Source organism: Berghia stephanieae, chromosome 3 (genome assembly GCF_034508935.2).
Source record: "Berghia stephanieae isolate SIO BIC M18660-M18661 chromosome 3, UCSD_Bste_1.3, whole genome shotgun sequence".
Lineage (NCBI taxonomy): Eukaryota > Metazoa > Mollusca > Gastropoda > Nudibranchia > Aeolidiidae > Berghia > Berghia stephanieae.
In genome coordinates this window covers 81,239,998-81,263,686 of record NC_088362.1, presented here as the reverse complement: position 1 = coordinate 81,263,686, position 23,689 = coordinate 81,239,998, and the positions used below count along the sequence as shown (strand labels likewise).

General features: G+C 36.9%; 2 protein-coding genes across 2 annotated transcripts; both read left to right on the top strand.

Moving 5' to 3' along the window:
• The first annotated feature begins 3,136 nt into the window (after positions 1–3,136).
• Positions 3,137–4,057, top strand: LOC144969360 (sulfotransferase 1B1-like). The gene has a single exon (XM_078908469.1). It carries the CDS (start codon positions 3,137–3,139, stop codon positions 4,055–4,057), a length of 921 nt encoding a protein of 306 aa, XP_078764595.1.
• A 1,521-nt stretch (positions 4,058–5,578) lies between these two features.
• On the top strand, positions 5,579–16,101 carry LOC144968583 (small ribosomal subunit protein bS6m-like). Its single transcript, XM_078907085.1, has 3 exons — positions 5,579–5,762; positions 11,023–11,162; positions 14,934–16,101. Exons 1-3 carry the CDS (start codon positions 5,718–5,720, stop codon positions 15,181–15,183), a joined length of 435 nt encoding a protein of 144 aa, XP_078763211.1. The 5' UTR covers positions 5,579–5,717; the 3' UTR covers positions 15,184–16,101.
• The last annotated feature ends 7,588 nt before the right edge of the window (positions 16,102–23,689 follow it).

The following is a 23,689-nucleotide window of genomic DNA, read 5'->3' as shown; positions in this document are numbered from 1 at the left end:
TCGTGATCGCACGTCATCTCGCCTCTTGTCGGCAACAAGAAAAAGAGAGCCGTATGTGATGACACGCAACTTGGTACAGTAGGTACCTATCACGGCTATTAGATAGGGAATCATGTCCTAATGGAATGTCCAAGGTACAACCAGTTGAGAAGGAACTTCTGGCCTGACCCAACCCCATACTCAAAGAAGCTGTACGGCAGTGAGGACGACCTCAGGACCACTGTGGGCTTCATTCACCAGACCGGACTGACCATGTGACGTGACGGGAACGAAGAAGAAGAAAGAAGATAGGGAAGAGATGCGCGAGTGTTAACGAAAACCAGAATATGCTAAAATTTATGATGAAAACCAGTATCCGCTAAATTTGGAAAATATAGGGCGACACAACGCAACTTCGCTCAATAGACCGATCGCCAGTGGTCACAGGGCTACAAAACCTTAAATCGTCAATATTTGGACTAGAGGTATAACAATATTCCTCGGTGTTTATCAAGGACAAGAAAAATCCTTGCTTTTGTGACCTTTAGCTATAATATTTGGCTTTTGAACTTTAGGCTGTTGTTGTTCGTTTGATTTCCATTTTCCTAATTAGGTGTAAAATGAGTACTTAGTCAATTGTAGTTTGTCTTTGTCGATTAAAAAAAAAAATCTAAGCGTTTTATCGGTGTACTATCTTCTAAGTATTAAATATTGCTGTTTAACCGTGTTGGCGAGGGTCTGCTGATGGAAGTACATAAAACGCACGAAGTAAAAAAATCCCATTTCTCATCTTCTCTTCCTTCTTTTTAGGCCCAAATTCAACATATTGAAGACTGGTAGCCTATGGCCGACGAGCGTCTGGTCACATTCTCACCGTACTCAAATTAAAATAACTTACCGATAACAGCATTGATTCTGTCAAGAAACGGAACAGTATGATCAGGCTTTACTGTAATTTTGGATTTGATAATACAAAAGTCATAGTATTTGACACTGACATGTTATCGTATGTTTCGGTTTCAACATTTATTAATCCTGTTCAGAGCCCGTACACAGAAATTTGACATGCGTCTGTGTTATCACGAAGGCTATCACTATAAGACTTAGTAAGATCGCGGTAAGAATTTCTCTATATCTCCTATTGTTGGGATCATGATCACCTATTACTTTGTTTGGTTCAAACTTTGGTGCTTTAAAAAAAAAGTTAACTGGAGAGAAAAAAAGAAGTTTCTATAAAGCAATTAAACTCTGGAAAGACACGTATTTTATAATTTGTCCAGAAAACTCCATTTCAATAAATATCGATTGATTTAAATGACCCTCATCTTGGTAAAAACTCTCAAACCTGGGACCTCACGAGGTCTTCTTTATAAGCCTCAGGTTTGAGAGTTTTTACCAAGATGAGGGTCATTTAACTCACTCAGTCCTAGAGATTTTTGCTACTTTTCAAAATGGGAAAAAAAATGTAATAAAAATGAGTATGTACATAGATAGTTTTACTCAACTACCATTCATTTACATGTAAAAACTAAAAACATTAGCTTTGATACTTCGCCTATAATTTGTCCCAGAAAATGAAATGTTAATAAATAGGCATGGGGTAAATGTAACCCCGGGTAAACTACGGATATAGTCGGTCTTAGGGTTGAGTGAGTTAAATCAATAGATATTTATTGAAATGGAGTTTTCTGGACACATTTTAAATACGTGTCTTTCCAGAGTTTAACTGGTTAAAGAAACTTCTTTTTTATTTTCTCAAAATTGAGCTTTTTAATCCCGAATAAGGATTACAACGTCACACTATAATCATAGATATACGACAGAAGAGAAGAATTATGATTCCAAGCTCATCTTTAGAAAATGGCGCTAGAAATTTGCTTTAAAATCTAGAGCTGGAATCTTAATATTAAATGACAGAAATTATATATGATTCAGACTTATTTATTATACTGTTTAATTTCTCTTTGTTTCTCTGTATAATCACTTGCTTTCTAATTGCCTTATACGTTAGAATATTATATGCTGAAACAATAAACGATCACATTGATTGTATTACAAATAGATTTTGTAATTTAAGCAAGCAGTGAAATTTGCTTTTTTTTTAAATCTTCCCTTTTGAAGCTGTAAAAATGAACTCCAGTCCGACAATATTTACCTCGGTAAAGAGTTGCAAAGAGGCTGTGATACTAAATATGCTACAAGTAGGGATACTTAACTATTTAATTTGTTTCCTGTAGATTTTCTGTTTACAATGTCGCGATAGACATTCTTATTATGTGTCTTTGTGTCATTTTTTTTTATGAGGCGAATTGAACATACGGAGAGCTATGAGCTGTCAATCGAAAATAAGTAGTTATTTTCTTTTACCCCCGCTAACCTTGATCAACATGTAATGTACAAAAATTAAAAACCAATTTGTCAGCAGCTCCAAGGATCAGTTTTGTTGCTGTTGTTGTCGTTGTTTGTGTTGTTACTGTTGCTGCTGCTGTTGCTGTTTATTTGAGAAGTGATGATAATGATTGTAGTGTTGGTGGTTGTTGTTTTCGCCAGTTTCCTCAGCAGAAAGCAGTTGTTCTTAACCTACCGAGTTATGTCATATGTGTTAGTGACATAACATCTGCCCTTCTCTATTGCGATTAAGTATAGTATCAATATTCAGATTGATTCATACACGATGAGAGAACATGGTTTTCACAACATTCAGGTCACGTGATGCTCATTGGTTATCTCGGGTTTGAATGTTTGGTCAAAGTAGCGTTTGGTTAATCCATACGCACGTGCCCATCACTTGGTATGCTTAATGTCCTGCAATTGAACGATTCCATATTTATTTATTTATTTATTTATTTATTTATTTATTTATTTTTCTATATTTATTTTCTTAAAATAAAATCCTTGGTATTTGTTACTTCTAACAAAAAAATAAAAAAAGGTTCCAAATACAAGTGTATGGAGCAAATCAAAAGTTTATTTAAAAAGAAAAACAAAAGACGAAGTCAATTTTACTACATTCAGCACACTATCTTATGGGCGGGATGTACTCGCTATGACACGTTTGGTTTAAATATCACGCAGTCATGATGAGATTCTAATTCATTAAAATAATTCGTATTTGATTTTTTTATTATACAGACTGAAACCAAACATCTGAATCAAAATGGAGTGGCTTGCGAATGGAAACGATTCGCCCATGCTTGTTCAAAGGATTCACAAAAATAGGATTCTTGAGCCATTTTTCCAAGCTAAGGCAGTCGAGAACATGGTCAATGTCCCCTTGAGACCTGACGACGTTTTGGTATGTTCCTACGCCAAATCAGGTTGTCATTGGGTATGGGAGAATATTCGAATGATTTTAGCTGGTGAGGTGTTGTCGGACAATGTTGAGAAAGAAGAAATTATGATGGAGCGATTTGAGGATATAAATGATTTAGAGAAATTTGCGTCACCCAGAATTTTGAACAACCATGCCTATTTTGACGACCAACCGGCAGATTTGCTCCAAGGAAAATCTAAACTGGTTTTCATTTATAGGAATCCTAAAGACATTTGCGTTTCTTACTACCATCACATCACAAAAATCCAAGCTTTCAAGTACAATGGGACATTTAGTAACTTTATTGACAGATTTCTTAAGGGTAATCTCGTTTCTGGCAGTTGCTTCGAGTACTGGAGATTGTGGGAGCAGGGTCTGAAAGACCATCCAAACATACCCTACCTACTCGTCAGATACGAAGACCTACACCAACATCCTATTTTTGAACGAAGGAGATTGGCTTCGTTTTTGGGACGTGACTACGATGACGAGTTTCTTATGAAATTGACAGAGGCTACAAGTATCGACAACATGCGTCAAGTCAAGGTTAAAGTCAGTCCTAGAGATGTCAACGGGAATTCTGTAATGTACAGGAAGGGAAAAGTAGGAGACTGGAAAAACCAATTCACCGTTCACCAAAATGAGGTCTTCGACAAAGTTTTGGATAAAGAGATGGGATATTCTGAGATGTTTCAATTTATATATGACTTTGATGAGAACAATAATTGTGACGAATATTTTCAAAACGGTCATAAGTCTGAGTGAATCTGATGCTTGAATTTTTATTTAAACTTACTTTGAGTTAAAATAAATGCATTCCTTTGAGAGAGTAAATTTTGTCTCTTAAATTATTTTTAAAAAAGTAACCTAAATATTCTCAGCATAATATATGGAAACTCAAATCTTCTTCAAGTCCATTCCGATATACGTAATGTCTGTTTGACGCGATAGGTCACAATTTGTGTGCACATATTATTTGTAGGTCGGATCGCCAAACGCAAGTATGGGCTTGATTTAACCGTGTTGTAACGGACAATATTTTCCCTTTAAAAAATTATCTTTATTCATCCCATAGGGGAAATTTGTCTTTAGAGGGAAAACTGGAATAACCCAGGCGTCAGCCGCAATGCAGTCCCGCAAACTGAGCTAGGGTGAAGTGACTTGCCCAAGGCCTAACAGCGCAGCGGGTATTCGAACTCGGTACCTTTCGGGTACAAAGCAAAGACCGTACCCCTGAGGCACACTGCCCCACGGTTTTAGAGTATTTCCATTACAACAACGAGCTCATAATGATTTAGGTTATCAGGCCTGAAAATAATATGTACATGTCGGACACAAAAAGAAATGTCAAATTTGAATCTTCAACATTGTCATCACGTAACAGAGTAGCCTATTTTCAATGTTACAGTTTTAAATAAAGATCCGAAAAAGTGTATATAAAACAGTGCTAAACAAAACAGATAAAATTACATCCCCCCCCCCCCCAAAAAAAAAAAAAAAAAAAAACCCACAAAAAAAAAAGAAAAAAAAAAAAGAAAAAAACCCCCAAAAAAACCAAAACAACAACAACAAAAAAACACGATACATACGCCGATCAAATGGCTTCTGCTGGACCCCGGTTGAGGGAAATGGTTTCTTTTCTTCAAGTTATCAGAGTTTTTATGGCTGTAGTCCAAAGTTAAAGAAAAGAACAGAATATTTTTTTAAAAGTTGGACTACAACTCTTTTTTTTTTCTTTTTTTTTTTCTAAATATAGATATATAATATCGAAACACTTTTAAAATGGAAATATCGCTGTTTAAATCACATTGTCTGTATCATCAAGGATGATAACTTTAAGCTTAGAAACACTTTTTCTCTTTCTTTCTCTCTATCTCTCGCTCTCTCTCACACACGCAGGGAGAGAGAGGGATAATGTGTGTGTGTGTGTGTGTGTGTGTGTGTGGCAGAGAGAGAAAGAGAGAGAGAGAGAGGGGGGGGGGACAGTGAGAGAGGGATAGTGTGTGTGTATGAGAGAGGGAGAGAGAGAAATAGAAAGAGATACAGTGAGAGAAGGATAGTGTGTGTGTCAGAGAGAGAGAGAGAGATAGAGAGAGAGGGGGGATAGTGTGTGTGTGTGTGTGTGTGTGTGAGAGAGAGAGAGAGAGAGAGAGAGAGAGAGAGAGAGAGAGAGAGAGAGAGAGAGAGAGAGAGAGAGAGAGAGAGAGAGAGAGAGAGAGAGAGAGAATAACATTTTCCGAGTACGAAGATTTCGATAACTGCCGGAAGCGGTGGAGAAAACGAAAGTGGAATTAGAAAGTTGTAGCTACTACTTACCTATGGCAAGTAGAAAAGAATATTAAGGTGAAAGACGAGGTGTCCAAGGTGGAAACTGGTAGAGATACTGATTATTGGAGTCAAGGCAGATTTTTTGGTCACTTTCAGCATGCCGACATTTGAATTGTCTGTGATATTACGAGCTTTACAGAGGGTAAGTTTTGGTTATAATGCAATGGCGTTGCATTGACTTTGAATTGGCAGTTTAGATTCACCGTAAAAAAATGTGATTCAGATCAGACTAATCAGAGTCAGAGTCGAGAACTTAGGCATAACTAACATGTTCAACAAACTCAAATCAAGGCACTTTTATAACATTTTCAAACTCAAAACATCTTAATTTGGGAAGCCTTCCGAAAGCTCCTACATCCCGTATTCTTTTTATAATGTTCTAGTCTAGTCTAGGGGGTTTGGGAGGGGGGAAACTAAAAAAAAAAATAAAAAAAGTTTTCCTCCTCCCAAACCCCCTACTAGAACAAGAATATTGGAGATGTAGGAGCTTTCGGAAGGCCTCCCCTTAATTTGACCCAGTCAGTTGAATGGGACATGAAGTAACATTTAATTTAGGAGGCCTTCCGAAAGCTCCTACTCCTACATCCCCAGTATTGCCAGTATTCTTGTTTTTTATATTTATAATGTTCTTGTACTTGGAGGGGGAAAACTTTTTATTAAAAAAAGAAGTCTCCCCCTCCCAATCCCCTACTACCAGCGGCGTGGCATGCTTACAGTATAAAGTGGTGCCAGACGAAAATGACTTACACATGCTACATTTGTAAATATAAAAGAAAGAAAAAAAAACTTACATACTTGTAAAGTAAATTTGCATGGTGATGTTTCTATCCCTGCAAATCTTTTCAATAGTTTGTGTATAGAAATCACAAACGAATATATTGATTGGAGTTTGGACACTGAGGGAAATGGCTAAAGGGACACATGCAGACATTGAATGTCAATCGAACAAAGGGGAATTTCAAAACTTACAAAGCGTAAGAATGTAAACAGCCCATGGCCTATTAAAAGAGTACTGTAGTTACGTTATGAAACAGCCCCATTCCACTTCGGAAATCAAACATGACACCATACAAGATCTCTCTCCCTCTCTCTCTCTCTCTCTCTCTCTCTCTCTCTCTCTCTCTCTCTCTCTCTATCTATCTATCTACCTATCTGTGTGTGTGTGTGTGTGTGTATGTGAGATGAACGCGCACACACACACACACACACACACACAAGTCAAACACGCATATTCACGCGAAGATCATGCATTTAGCATATACATCACTATCAAGAAATGTTTGACTTAACTCGTTCACATTCCTTCATATCAATTTTTGCAGCAATAATAATAATAATAATGAGATGATATGAATAATGATATAATAATAATAATAATAATAATAATAATAATAATAATAATATAATAATAATAAATAATAAATTAATTATATATACAATAATCACGACAGAGAGAGAGAAACAAATGAACTTGTTAATAATCGTGATTTCGATAATAATAAAGATGGTCTAAGTTCCCATACTATGACGTAAATGACCAACATTAGCTATTTTTCCCCAGTCCAACAGAGTTGGAACAAAAATTTCTCGGCACCTGAGGCGGGTTTTTTCTCGTATGTGAAGATGGTAAAAGTTCGAGCCATTTTCTCAGGTATTCAATGTGGCAACATTATAGTAATTGCCGGATAGCCTTAAATGGTGCCAGCAAAAATCCGCTCCTTGCAATCGTTTGAGTGGGGAAATCCAGTCACTCGCTCAGCTTTGGTACACAGTCGCTGACAGTCATCAACGGACTGTGTGAATCGGGAGAAAAGCGTGGATAGAAGGCGTTGTGACAGAAAGGGAGTCTGTTTCGCACTGTTGATAAAAGGCGATATATACCATTTCTCAGTTTTATATATTTTTAAAAATGCTGTTATCCATTTTTAAAACATGGATGTGGTGCCAGGCACCATTTGAACCAATAGAGCCACGCCCCTGCCTACTACAGAGGATGTAGGAGCTTTCGGAAGGCCTCCTTTTAATTTGATACCTTATTTGTTTCTCTCCGACAAACGGTTCTAGTTCCAGAGTAAGGGATATTTTTTTTTCTTTCTGTTGAACGTTTTAATATATTAATAGTATAGTCAATTTTACAGAGAGAATCTGTGATCTCACTGCTGCCTCAAAACCTGCATCTTGCTGAGATCGAGAAAGTTTGGGTTTTTGTAGTGGAATTGGCCCACTTATTGTTTAGTTTCAATAAGAAAATAAACGGCAAATGTTGGGTAAGAAAAATAAGCTATAACTATAATATTTTGATATAAATCATTTTCATTTGTATGGTAAATATGGACAAAAATTAGGATTAAAATTAAATGAAAATATATTGAAAGAAATAAGAGATTTTTGTCCTCAAAGTTAAAAAATGTAGGGTGGATGGCAGCTATTTGGACTCGAGTCTGAATAGTCCCCCGTGGCTATTCTGACTTAAAATCCAATGGGCATGTGCAGTCAACCGATTATTCAGACTCAACCTGAATAGTATTCCGTGGCAGTATAGTTTTTGCTTGTTTGTTGTTGGTTTTGTCTGTTTTTTTTTATTGTTTTGTTTTTTTCAATATTTTAATTATTGATAATTGCATAAAATTAATGCAAATCAAAATTATGAGTAGTCCTGTCACTCCAGGAAATCGCGGCGCTTGTGGCCGCAACTCGGCCGCGATTTTTTGCCGTTACCGCAACAGGACCTCAATTTTGACAATTGCCGCAATTTTTTGCAATTTTCCATGTTCTGGAGTCACATATAATCATATAATGATAATCCTGGTGGCATCCCCTCTGGCATATTATTTCTTTTCTGTGTATGCAATGTCAATATCAATGTAATATAATGTAATCTATGGACACAATACTGTATAATACATACCAACTAAAATTGGTGTACTGTGCTTGTCATAGAATTAAAGCAAGAATAAATTATTGTGCACTGTTTATTGAAAACAATGTCTTGAATTTGTAATTTTTCCTTGCAATTTTTGCATTTTTTGCATGCATTAAAAAAAATTTTTGATGCAATTTTTGGGGTTTTCATTTGCAATTGTCCGCGGGAACAGGTAGTAACTATCAACAGGTAGTCTAAACCCGCTTTATTTGACGAGAAAGACAGAATCATTGATCAATTGGAAGTCCAGATAGAAATTAAAAAGAAAAGAGTTAAAATTCATCAAAAGTCAGTCAAAGTAATTGTGGTATAAATGAATAGCTTTTCTAACAACATAATGCGATGTCCAAATAAAATCAGGACAAAAATTATAGTTATAAAATGACATATCTGATAGAGTGAGACAGGCAACAATCCTTCTACAGTCCAAAGTAGGGGTATAAGCTGAGTCAGTGTGATATGGGGTGAGCTCTTTTTCTAGTTCTTTATCACTCCCACCCTCTGCCTAATGCCTACATTGTGTCGTCGTCCAGACACATTAGAAAGCTTGATTTGTGTCCTTTAAAATGATACATACATAAGCCACCTAAGTTTACAAATAACGCCATTGTGACCAAAACAGTTGAGGGCCAAAAATAAAGTTCCAAAAAACGAGTTTACCTTACAGTGAGCCCATGGGTGGCCACTGGACCAGAGTTATCAAGGTTCCTATTCAGAGTTAGATAGAAGATAAGTATACCCTAATCAGTGATCAGAAAAAATAAACGAAGGACATGACTACGACTACGATGATTAGAATGACAATGATAGTAATATCAACAACCTCTCAGTAAATTAAGGAAGAGATGATGACAACACCAGCTTAAAATTGTTAGATTTCTTTTAATTCTAACACACGATGCAAAAAAAAAGTCCAAGCAAAACTCAACCATGCACTGGAACTGACCATTTTGCATCTCAAACTTGACAAACTTACTTCCATTTTTACCCTTCCCCATGCATCTGCATTTGGTTGGCATAACTCTTTTAGGACTAATCCTGTACATATACACGACCAATCGCCGACTGCGTAGAATAATCCTGTATATTATGCAGGATCACGCATCATTAAAATAATTTTCGTTTTTTAAGTGCTCATGCATCTGTGACTCATCTTCAACTATAGTTAAGCAGTTTATCGTTGAATGTGGTACAGGGCAGTATTGATCCTCAATTACTAGTTTCAATTTTATAGCGATTTAGAGCAAGTTAGTCGAGATGGACAAAAAATGGATATTTATCTATAGTTTCTGATCTGAAATGCTTCAAAATATGCCACTCAAAAGTGGATTATGCTCAAGAATGATATTTTATTGGTTACTTTTGACATTTTTGTATTGTTAGGTGTTTTCTCTTTGATTTTATGACTCAAAAACAGTTTTTAGAAGTATAATACCCATTTTATTAATTACAAGTCATTTTCCCAGAATTTTTGCAGAAAACCAAAAAATACACTTTTTCAATAAATCCCATCATTAAAACTGTAACAGATAGAGTGGTGCAGCTTATGTTATATATAATAGTAAATTTCAAACTAATTACTTATCATATTTCATTAAGTTATAACAATAATTTTATGATTAACTTGGTTTTTAAAAACCCTAAAAAAGAAACAGTCTTCAACGCTTGTAGATTTAAGAAAACCTCAGTCTCATTAGAGTTAAAGTTATCCCTTTTCTTCATTGAGCCCATAATATAAAGTTCCGTATCTCCCTTCCAGACATATTTCACTTTCTGATTGTCCTGGAATGGGACAATTTTGTTTTCTAGTCTATTTTTGTCCATGAGGGAGGCAGTCAGGTTTATTTGATTGATTGATTTATTTATTAGCTTATAACTTATAAAGTGTCTATTTATGCTTGAATCACCTGATCATTTTTTATGGTAAATATCTCACTATTTGGGTCTGTCACTATTTTGTGTTTAGCAAACCACAAATGTTTCCATTTTGTCCTGGAGCCAGCACCAACTTTGTGTGGGTGGGACCTGGCGATTCACTCGTTGTAGCCATGTCTTTTGTTACCTTCCTCGTAGCTTTTTTTTCTTATTTTTAAATGAGACATTTTGACTTTGCCTAGGACTTTCCTGGACCTTTTTACTAGGAGTAGAGAGACAGATGGATTTTGCGGCTATGTGGTCTTATTGTATGGCACTCGTTTTTGGATCGGAAGGGCCTGGGTTCGAGCCTCGCTCAGCGCATTGTTGAGTCCTTCAAAAAGACTCTACTCACATTCTCTCACCGTACTCAGGTGTAAAATGAGTACTTGGCCGTTAACAACTTTGTCTCTGTCGAAAAAATTTGTGATATTGCCTAACAGGTGTCATGTCTTTTACTACATGTTATGTGTCAAGGACTATTTGTAAAGCTGTACCTTGATAGATCCATTTGATTATAATGTTTCCTTGAATAAAACCTTTTCACAATTGTTTGAATTTGCAGCCTGAATTGTCTGGAGCTGTGAAAAGATGTTGCACAAACATTATGGAGAAAGGCGGGATAATCAGAGGAATGGAAAACCTTGGTTTGAAACCGTTGCCATACAAAATTACTAAGCATGGAGATAGATTTCATGAAGGAAAGTGAGTAACGTGTTGTTTGTCCCTCAGTAAAACCTTCCTACCCTACCGCCTACAATATTCTGCTAGCTTCATTGGCTTTTTAAAAAAAATTTTGGCAGCAGCATAATGTTTTCCTTTATTGCCATAGGCCTTTTTATGTTCTCATCCTCTATAGTATTAACAAACAATATTTAATACAAATACTGATAAAAAAAATCATTGTGCTTTACCGCCTCTAAGTATTAGAAATACATATGATTGAAGTTCCGAATGTTGTAATATTTTAATAAAAGTAAAAAGGGTGAACAATCAAAAACATCTGGTAAACCCATATAAAAAATCTCTTACTCATTCAGTAATTACCAATTATTGCAATATTGTTGATGAATCAAGCTGTCCTTTGTCAAACTAATTGCCTGGTTGCAAATCCACAAGTGAGCTTTCATTTTATTACCCCAACTTGAATTTTTTTTGATTGAATGATATAATCCATTTTCATAGTCCTAAGAGTAAGATGTAAAGGCTTATCCCTCTTATCCACTACTAGTCATGCTACCAGAGATAAAAAGACTTTTATTTTTAGTGTTAATTGTTCTTTTTCCTGATGAAGAGTTTTCTGTCTCTAAAATTCATCCCATGTATTTTTTATTATTTTTTTTTTTATTGTGAGAATACACCATCTGTTCTATCGGTTCTATTTCTCGTCTCCATCAGCAACCTTAATGCATGTTAACTTCTCATCAATCATTTTTGCCCATTGACATATTGTGTCATACTTGGTGTGTTGCAGATTTTGCCAATATCCCTAAAATGGAGTATAAGTTTTACTAACTGCGTTAAAAAAATAAATTTCCTTTTAATAATGATGATGGTAATGGTAAATAATGATGATAATAATATTAATAATGGTAATAATAGACAATGGCATACAAACAAAAATGAGAGAAGAATTTGAAAGTGCACTCATGATACAAAGCCAAAGTGAACCTGATAACGAAAAATGTGAAAAACAATTTGATATATTCCAAAAGTGTGTCAAAGCAACTGCAGAAAAGCATTTACCAGTAGCTCAAATAAACAGCAAAAAGGAATGGATGACAAATGAAATTCTAAACCTATTTGAAGAAAGACGAAAATGCAACAGAGGGTCTGCAGAATACCAAACATTGAACAACCACATTAAATCCAAATGCATCGAGGCACACGAGAACTATCTAGACTGGAAATGCTGCGAAATCGAAAGAGAATACAAACCCAACCCCCAACAAGCTCACCAAAGAATAAAAGAACTATCAGGGAAAAGGAAAAGCAAAGCAGCAGGAAGTTGTATCCAGAACAAACAAGGGGAACTGCTATTTGAAGAACAACATATAGAAAGCCGATGGGTAGAATACATAGGCGAACTGTACAATGATCCAAATAGAAATGAACCACCACTGAAATTCAAAGAACCATTAAGTGGACCAAACATCACCAAAAGTGAAATTGAACATGCCATGGAACGAATGAAGGATGATAAAGCAACAGGCCCTGATGAAATATCTGTAGAGGTATTAAAAAGCCTAGGAGATCTAGCAATTGATGAACTTCACATATTATTCAACAATATATACAACACTGGGAAAATTCCAGAAGATCTCTGTAACTCTATTTTCATAGCAATACCAAAGAAAGCAGGTGCAGTCAGATGCAAAAATTTTAGAACTATAAGTTTAATAAGCCACATCAACAAAATACTGTTGCGTATAATTATCAACAGGCTAAGGAATAAGATTAACCCCGAAATCGCAGAAGAACAATATGGATTCCAACCTGACAGAGGGACAAGGAACGCAATATACCTCCTCCGTGTTTTAAGTGAAAGAGCTATACAGGTTCAGACCCCACTATACCTCTGTTTTGTCGACTACAAAAAAGCTTTTGATAGAGTACGCCACGAAGAAATACTAAAACAACTGCACTCCATTGGCGCTGATGAGAAAGACCTCAGACTCATGCAAACATTATACTACACCCAGCAGGCATCTATCAAAATCGGAAACTCTACAGGAAATTCCATTCCTATTAAGAAAGGAGTCCGTCAAGGGTGTGTTGCCTCACCAGATCTGTTTAACTATACCAAGAAACAATCATGAGGGGCATAACTAATATGGAGGGAATAAAAGTAGGAGGTCACAACATAAATAATATAAGATACACAGACGATACGGTACTCGTTGCAACATCAGAAATCCAACTTCAAAAGATTGTTGACAAAGTGGTAGTAGATAGTGAAGCCAAGGGAATGGAAGTGAATATCACCAAAACGGAATGCATGGTAATACAGAAAAACCCCGAAAACAACACCTGCAATATAACGATTCATGGCGAGCAACTTACCAACGTAGAAAGTTTTAAATACCTGGGTTCAATAGTGACAACAGATGGAAGATGTAACCGAGACATACGAGCAAGAATAACTCAAGCCAAACAGGCCTTTATGGACCTCGGAAACATTTTGAAAAACAAACAGATGTCGTTCGGGATTAGATTCCGAGTCTTGAAGTGCTATGTGTGGCCAATCTTGTTATACGGATGCGAAAGCTGGACTACAAATGCAGAAACACAAAAGAACATTGAAGCTTTTGAAATGTGGTGTTTGAGAAGGATGGAAAGAATATCGTATACTGCACACAAAACGAACGAAGAAGTGCTAAAAGAAACATACCAACAAAGGAAACTAATGCCCTTAATAGCGAATCGACAACTATCCTTTTTCGGACACATAGTAAGGAAAGATAAGAATGAATACCTGGCAAGTTGTGGAAAAATACCTGGTAAACGCGCCCGGGGGAGACAAAGAAAAACACTCATAGACCAACTGAAGGGCTTCACCAACCTAACAATCCAAGAGCTGTTTGAAAAAGCAAGAGACAGGGAGGAATGGAGAGAGATAATTCATGCAGTATCCGAAGCCTGGACCAGGCATGGAACCTAGAATAATAATAATAATTATTATTTTAAAAATAATGTTAAAAATAATAGATATAATACTAATAATAATAACAATAATGACATAATAATAATAATAATAATAATAATAATAATAATAATAATAATAATAATAATAATAATAGTCATATAAAGATCATGATAATAATAAATAGATAATAATAATAAGAGGCGATTTGTTTTGGTAGATTATGCTCTGCATGACACGATAATATCCTTCACATATCACAGTAGCATACCCACATAAAACACAACACACACACACACACACACACACACACACACACACACACCAGTGCACAAACATAATAATGCATTGTGAGTAATCAAATTACATTTCAAAATATGTTAATAAACACACCCACACACACACACACACACACACACACACACACATGCATATTATCTTTTCTAGATTCCATGTCAAGTTCTATGGTAAGACAAATACATAAGTGGCACACACCTTGAGGTCTTTATAGGGAAACTCCACTCACCAGTGATTGGGTAGCTGGGTCTGTCAGATCTAACATCCTATCCAAATAGCTGCGACCAATTGTATCGTCCAAATCACGCTATAGCAACCGAGATAAATTCCAATTCTATTGGCCTAATGGCTCTGAAGGACTGCATAAATATTAAAAGGCATAACTAGATATAGCTGTTTTCTGATGAAAAGTACAATGTAAAAATTGAGCAATAAGAACCCACCGTAATTTTATTGCCTTGAAGTATTGAGTCTCTGTTACACTACATATCAGTGATATTTATAATGTGATGGGTTTTTTTATTTATTTTTTTCAGTTATGTTTTGATCAAGTTTGACAGTGCTGTTGACATGCCATCCAAATTGGTTGAAGATTTAAACAGAGACACTGATGTCATTCGCAAAAACGTTTTTCCTGGAGACCAGGAATTTGTACGTCCATGTCTGACAGGGCCATGTGAATTTGGAGAGTTGAAGAATCCAGATCATGAAAAGAGGATATGGTGGGCAAGAGTGGCTCGAAGGCACGCAAAATATGAGAGGAGAAAGGCACAGAAGAAAGCTTGAAGCTTGTTGTTGGGGTGTGTTTGTTTTTTTTTTTTAGCATTTTAATTTTTTTTTCTTAATTTGTAAATATAAAGAGTGATTATATGAAAAGAATGGGATGCCAAAGTGTGTGAGACTATGCATTGATTAACCAATTTTGGTTTGTCAGGCGTTGGCCAGTGACGAGGATGTCTGAGTGATCTAGAATGAAGTAGCTTTAAAATCTAAAATGGCTACCTTGGCTAGTTTTTGCTAATGGGTTATTATTGGGCTTCAGTCAAATACCACGGTGATAGTATTATGACTTCATGGCTTTCACTGCGTCGAGAGCAAATTACTCAAATTACAGAGTTAATCCTGAAAGTACATCTTTTCTTTGTTAGACCTTCCCTCTCTCTCACGATTTAGTTAGATTAATTTAATAGGTTCAAACTTACATTTTGTTTTCCAATCAACATGAAACAAAATATTTCTACATTAAGAGGAACCAGCCCCCCCCCCCCCCCCCTTCTAAGTACATTGGTGGTATGCTCTTGGAATCTACATCTGATCCCTATTTGTTCCTAGTTCGCCTTTGTCTTACTTTTTCTTGGGTGCTTTAATTGTAATTCTAGAACTTTTTACTATCCCATTTTCTTCCTTTTTACTGGCGCTGATATAACCTTAATGTGTTGGAAGCGCCGTAAAACCCTTAAAAACAAACATGTCATGGAGGTAGTTAAATATGGATTTGTGTTGGGGTTTTTTTTTCTGAGAGAGATTATTTTTCTTCCTCTGTTGATTATCGTCTCAGATAAAATAAATAATAGAATGTTGGGAGAGGATCCCTCTCACTGATGTGTGGGACTTTAGATGGCCTCAGAATGGGCGCAGGGGTAGATTGCTGCTTGGATCTACCTATTTCATGAACTCTTCATTAAAAAAAATATTATAAGAACACAATTATTGTTGGTGTAAAGTTATTATTTATTCAGTACCTTTTTATTTTCTAAAGCCAGAATCGATTTCATAACCACTCGACATTGCAATAACGGCCTATATATATTTATTGGTCTTTCAAATACACAACTTTAATCAATAAAGAGTAAATATTCTATACAAGTAGTCCTTCACAGTTATCAGGCCCATGGTGCCTGAGTTTATCCAGGTTTCTATAGCGTGAAATGGACAATAGCAATTGCTTGCTACCCTTTGGATAGGACGTCGTCTATTGCAAAGTACTTTTTACCAGATCTAACAGACCCAGCTACCCATTCACTGCTGGGTAGACAGGGGGATCAGAAAAAATCTTGACTGCATCCAGGATCGATCTCGATCCCTTTGCGTGCGAAGCGAGTGCTATACCAACTGAGCTATTGGACCCCCTAAATATTTTATTGCGGGTTTTAAGAAATATAGACGTTATAAATGTAACTTTTGAAGAAGATATAGTATGTTAAACACATATTAGTCAAAACACCAAACCAATTGTAGATATATATTGTATTATTGTTGTTCATTAAATAGCAATGCGATAGAAAGGAGTGACAAAAGAAAATAACAATATGGACTGGCTGGATTCGAAACACACATACACACGCAACACACAAATAATATTAGTCACATTCATTTCAAACTGTAACCTTATTAGAGAAGAGGGGTGGTGTCTATTTTCTCATCGTAGATCATTGTCATTGCGTTATTTAGTGTGTAGTATGAAAAGAATGAGGAGCAAGATCTCTACAGAGATAAGTGGCGAGCAGTTTGGTTTTGTTAAAGAAAATGGTACGGTATATGCAATCTTTACATTGAAAACAATAATGCAACAGTCAATCGAAAAACAAAAATCACTTTATCTCTGCTTCATTGATTATTCCCAAGCTTTTGGTTCAGTACAGCACGAAACGCTTTTCAGAATCTTAGAAAAGATCGGTGTAGACAATAAAGACTTTCGACATGTGAAAAACTTATACTGGAATCAAATTTGATAATGAAACATTGGACTTCTTTAACATCAAGAAGGGAGTAAGACAAGGTTGCGTCTTATCACCAGACCTCTTTAACATATATAGTGAAATGATATTCAAAGAAATTGAAGATATGAAATGCGTCGTCGTTGGAGGGCAGAATATGAATAGCATAAGATACGCAGACGGTGGTACTCTGATTGCATACTCTCCAGAACACGTGCAGAAAATTTTAGATCTGGTGTGCAAGAGTGAAGAGATGGGCCTGAAACTAAATGACTAAATGTAAGAAAACCGAATGCATGGTGGTCTCAAAGAATGATAACAACACGATCTTCCACATGTCAAGCAAAGGAGAGGCCATCAAACAAGTAAAGAAATTTAAATATTTAGGCACTATCATTACCCATGACGCACGTGACGTAGTGGATATATAACAAAGAATAGCAATAGCAAAAAACGTGTTCCATAAAATGCGACCAGTTGTGTAAAATAACAACCTAAAGTTGAAGACCAGAATGTTATAAGTACCCTTTTATACGGTTGTGAAACGCGGACGCTTGACAAAGAATGTACCTACGAGGAGGTTAGAGGCATTTGAGATGTGGGTGTATAGAAGAATGTTGATGCTTTCATGGACAGACAGGTGCACAAACGAGGGATTGTTGGAGAAGGTGAGAAAGGGAAGAATATTGATCGATACCATCAGAAAGAGGCAGTTACGGTTTCTGGGACTTGTGTGGAGAAGAGACGGAATGGATTAGTTGGTAACATTAACATCTGGGATGATCTGTCCCCGCAGTTTTTCGCGGCCGGAAATTTCACCCTTGACCGCAAAAAGCCGCAAATTTTTATTTGGCCACAAAAAGCCGCAATTTTCGCCGTTTTTAGGCTAAATTAACGATTTTTTGTTTTTAAAAAACCCAAAAGCTATAAAACATTGTGAAAAGACGGCGACTTTCAATGCTAGCATCCAAAATTGGCACTAAATAACGGATAAACATGTCTTTTTTTTTACTTACTTACTATGGCTATTATTATTATTAAAATATTATTTCAAACCATTCAAAATGTAAATAAATTCATGTTGACATGTGACACCGATATTCTAAAAATATGCCCTATTTGTGTTATTTTTTTTTAACCGTACGTTGTTTTAATTGTTTGATTTATGTAAAACTAGCGGCAAATTTTGGGCAAATTTTGCTATTTTGATGGCAAATTTTGGCGTTTGAATTGACAAAAAACCGCGGGGACAGGATGATCGAAGGAAAGAGATCTAGAGGAAGACAAAGAATGACTTATCTAAATAACCTAATAATGGCCAAATGTGACTTAAAAAGCAACACAGATTTCATGCGCACCGCAGAGGATCGTGATTCGTGGAGACAGCTGAACGGCAACGTGCTCAAGAGCACGAGCCACAATGGATGATGATGAAATTTACCCCGAATAATGGAATCGTCCAAGGCGTTGATGACTCGTGCAACCCCTACTTCCCTCCATCCCACACACGAGACGACAGTTAGCAGTGAGGAGAGAGATCGTCGTACGTGTCGTTATACGTTTATAAGCTAGTCTGTGATGGTGACTAGTGGAAGGAAGTATTTGTGTGAGAGAGGAGAACGACCTAGGCACAGAACAGCTGGGACCGAGGAAAGGCAATAAGAAGCGAGAACCGCTGGGACCGTAAAAGGTCGTAGGAAGCAAGAACCGCCAACAGTTCTCCATCTCGGAACCGGTCCTCGGTTCTCAGCTTAGGAACCGTGGGACCAGTCCTCAGCGCGGCACTGTTGCTGGGTGGGGTCTTTTGATCGCGGTGGGCAGAGAGGTCACTGTTGTCGTCTCTTCTCTATCCTTATTTCCTTTTCCATGTTGATTTATGCATTTATGTCCTTGTCTTGGAATGTGATTTTGTCCTGTACTTGGCTGGGATTGAAACAGTCAAAAATATAATCATCGTTTTGGGAGATGATATTTTGTTCCTTGTAAATCATCTCTGTAATAGTTTTGTTTGTTTTGAATACACAGTGATGGTTTGTAAACAATTGAGTATATTATTATATCCTCTTAGAGAATCCTGTGCTTGTGTCTGGATGAGACCTTTGGGTGATCTCAAACTAAGTACATCGATAGCAGGCTCTTGGAATCTATACATCTGTCCACTACTTTAACCATTTCCCTTTCTCTAACATTTTCTTGTGTGCTTTTAATATAAATCTAGAATGTTTTTACTATCTCATTTTTTTATTCATTTTTACTGGAGCCGATATGACCTAAATATGTCATCAGCGCTTTAAGACTTTAAAAACAAAGCATGAGGTTTATGGAACCATATTTCCATTAATAAAGCAGTTTGCCTATTAGGCACCCTTTTTGTTCTAGCACGTGTATATGAATCGTTGCCTTTAGCAAGGAACTGACTCGCATTGGAGTCATGTGTGGAAAGCGCCTTGCTCGGGAACACAAGACCAGAGAGAATTGTAGTTGTTCTCACCATTCCGGTCGCTGACCATTCTCAAAGTTGTTTGAATTTGTTATAAGACGAAACATCCTGTAGCTTGGCCATCATTGCTGCTTATTACAATGCACTACTGTGTTGTGTTATATACATCCTTCGAGTAGGAAGCTTTCCCTTGTCCAGTACAGGTTATAACTCATTTTGCATCCACCATTTAGACGTCCCGTGCCCCTTTTACAAGAAATAAAAGAGCATTGTTCCTGTAATCTGCTTTTTTAACTTTGGGTTTGACTTTCGTAGTTTTTTTTCTTTTTCCTACTTCTTTTGTTTCTTTTTCCTTTTTAAATTTTTTCCCCGGAGAGTTGGTTAGAAAGGGGGGTGGGTGGGGGTGGTCATAAGCCAAGATGGCTCAAGTCCTATGATCTTTCTTTACTTGCCTCTCCGAACCAGGGACCAACTGAGTCTATAGCCCTTCGGTCTTTACCTTGGCTTAAAAGTTGGATGTGTTTTGTAGTTGTTCCAGGTGACTACATAATGTGTTATTGATGCTTGGATTTGGGTGGAGGAATGTGCGCCCGGGGTCTTCAAGGGGTTGACACTTTCAAGCTGCTGTTACAGTTTCATTGGAATGTAGACATAAGGCACTGGGAAAATAATGTGTCTGGTGTAATTTTACTTAGATGATGATTGCCTAAATAAGCTCAGAAGACACCAGCAAAGCATCATCTTTCAACTAAGAACACAACACATACCGCTCAACAATCATTTAAGCAAAATTACAAAAGACACATCCCCTTCCTGCCCCCTATGTCAACACCCCAATGAAACAGTAACACACCACTTGCTTGAATGTCAATCTCTTGAAGACCTGAGATGCACATTCCTCCCACCAAATCCAAGCATCAGTAACACACTTTATAGTCACCTGGAACAACTACAAAAGACATCTAACTTCTACGTCATGGCACAAGACCGAAGGGCTAGAGCTCAGGTGGTCGCTGGTTCGGATAAGTAAGTAAGTATGTACTTAGATGATTGTTGAGCGGCATGTGTTGCATTCTACTTGAAAGATGAAATTCTGCTGGTGTCTTCTGAGGTTATTTAGACTATCAGCCTTTACAGAATTGGTCATGTGGATAAATACAATACTTATATATTCATATCCATATTGTCCAACTGTTCATCCATTCCTTTCTATTATTTGCTTTATTTATTTATTTAGTTGTGTCTAAGGATACTGGAATTGTTGGTTGCAAAAGGGTTGGCCCGAGTTTGGCTGGTCTGTCTACATTTTTATCTCATGGTATATATTTGAATGTCCCTGTATAACTATCAAGTAAACATTTATTTTTTATTTTTACTTTGTAGATAACTCTCTGAGTGGAAATGTTGGAAGCGTTCTGAGTGCCTTTCTTTTGTTGGCGATCTCTTGGTGGCGTCAGCTTTAGACTCTGGGCATAGGAGTTTATTGCTGCTCTCGTCTATTTTAATGAGCAGCGTAGATGATCGTTGTTAACCTTTTTCTTAGAGGTCTGAACTGAATTGAAGTTTTGTCAGTTATATTTATATTCTTTTTCTTTAGCGCTGAAAGTATCTAAAACTAAAAGCGTCTGTAAGTAAAGTTATTTATGAATTTATACAAGAAAAGTAATAGCCAACTGCGTTATAACTGCAATTTGCCATGCTTGGCCAAATCAAAATCATTACGGCTCTTAATTGACATTTAAATTCATGTCGTTCCAAGGAATTTACCCAATGGAAACCGTACGATGCTCTTATTGAACTTATTGGCTAGCCAACCAGCGGCCTCGATGAGAAAACCATCCGCCATTAAGACTTGAGCTGGGAATTGCGTTACTATAGTAAACAAGCGCTGATCGGCCGTTCATGAAATCTAAGAAAATAACTTCCTGCTCGCTCGTTTAACTCAAAATTATTCAAAACGATGTCTCCAAAATATATAAATATGACTTCTTAAGGTTTTCTTCACGGTCAAAACCACACAATATTCTATTAATGATTACGATTAAGGAATATTAACAGGTCGGCCGAGAGTTGAACTCGTCAGACGACAAACATCAATGCGAAGTGTAGAGAGAGTCAAGCTCTTGTTTGTCTTGTCCTGTTCTATATAGAGAAAAGGATAAATAGTATAGCCTCGTGTGTGAGTGGTTGCGTGTCATAGTCATGTTTTTAAATTGTTTCTGTTGTTTATGTGTGTAGTGATGACTCTCTCACACTCACACTCACTGCATCATTATAGCAAAGAGACACCAACTTTAAATTTGGCTCACAGGAATTTCAGACACCACTCGTAGGAATTTCAATGCCGAAAGAGGAATTCCCGTACATAAGAAAAGGGAATTGGGATGGTATTTGGCATACATATTGTAAAATATCTAGTTCAAAATAGATAACTGATTAGAATTATATTATGATATATAAACACAATGCCAAATACAATTCCGAAGTTTCCTAATTTCAAATGAAGTAAAGTTCCAAAACCTAATGGTAGTGATTGTACTACTGGTGGTAGTGAGGATGATGTGGTGTTGGTGATTGTAGTAGTAGTGGTATTGATGATGATGTGGTGATGGTGGTTGTTGTTGTAATAGTACTGATAGTGATGATGATGTGGTGGTGGTGGTGATGATTGTAGTTGTAGTAGTAGTGGTAGTGATGATGATGTGGTGGTGGTTGTAGTAGAGGTGGTAGTGATGATGATGTGGCGGTGGTGGTTGTAGTAGTAGTTGTAATGGTGATGGTATGGTAGTGGTGGTTGCAGTAGTAGTGGTAGTGATGACGATGTGGTTGTGGTGGTTGTAGTAGTAGTGGTAGTGATGATGTGCTGATGGTGGTGTAGTAGTGGTGGTAGTGATAATGATGTGGTGCTGATGGTTGTGGTAGTAGTGGTGGTAGTGATGATATTATGGTGGTGGTTGTAGTAGTAGAGGTAGTGATGATGATGTGGTGGTGGTTGTAGTTGTAGTAGTAGTGATGGTGATGATGATGTGTTGGTGGTTGTAGTAGTAGTGGTAATGATGATGATATGGTGGTGGTGGTTGCAGTAGTAGTGGTAGTGATGACGATGTGGTTGTGGTGGTTGTAGTGGTAGTGGTAATGATAATGATATGGTGGTGGTGGTGGTTGCAGTAGTAGTGGTAGTGATGACGATGTGGTTGTGGTAGTTGTAGTAGTAGTGGTAGTGATAATGATTTGCTGGTGGTGGTGTAGTAGTAGTGGTAGTGATAATGATGTGGTACTGGTGGTTGTAGTGATGATATTGTGGTGGTGGTTATAGTAGTAGAGATAGTGATGATGCTGTGGTGGTGGTTGTTGCAGTTGTAGCGGTCGTGATGATGATGTGGTAGTGGTGGTGGTTGTAATAGTGGTGGTAGGGATGAAGTGGTAATGGTGGTTGTAGTAGCAGTGACAGTGATGATGTCGTGGTTGGAAAACACATTATAAGTTATTATAATACAAGATTACACACATTCTCTAACTTTTTTTTGACAGCTTTATTGTGGCATAAATATACGCAACAGTTCTGAACCATTTTATTGTGGATTTTGATATTGTTTGTTGTTTTTCTTGTGTCGTTATGTTGACATAGAGACCGAATGAATGGTAATGTTTACATTCCCAGCCCAAGATAAAATGGCGCTTCATGATTTCATTGGTGGACACTTTTTTCGGCTCCGTACGCATTCTCATTCGTTTAATTCAAAGTGTCGTTCATAACTGAAACTACTTCACCACCAAATTATGAAACGAGTTTCTCTTACTAACCTTTGACCTTTTATTTTATGCATCAAGGATCTCGCGTCGATTATGTACGTTATCTCTTGATAAATAGGTCGGTAAAGGAGATCCATAAAATCATTGTGCCACTTACCAGAGTAAATAGAGCACATCTAGTGGCGGAACTGGCCTTAAAAAACAGCGGTCGTTAGCAGATCCTAATGAAACGCACTTTAAATTATCCCTTTGATTTAACCGGTGGTCCTGATAACTCAGTTGGTAGAGCACTCACTTCACACGCGAAATGACCTAGATCGATTGTGCAGTCGATATCTTTTTTTTTTTTGGGACAGTGATTGCATAGCTGGGTCGGTTAGAT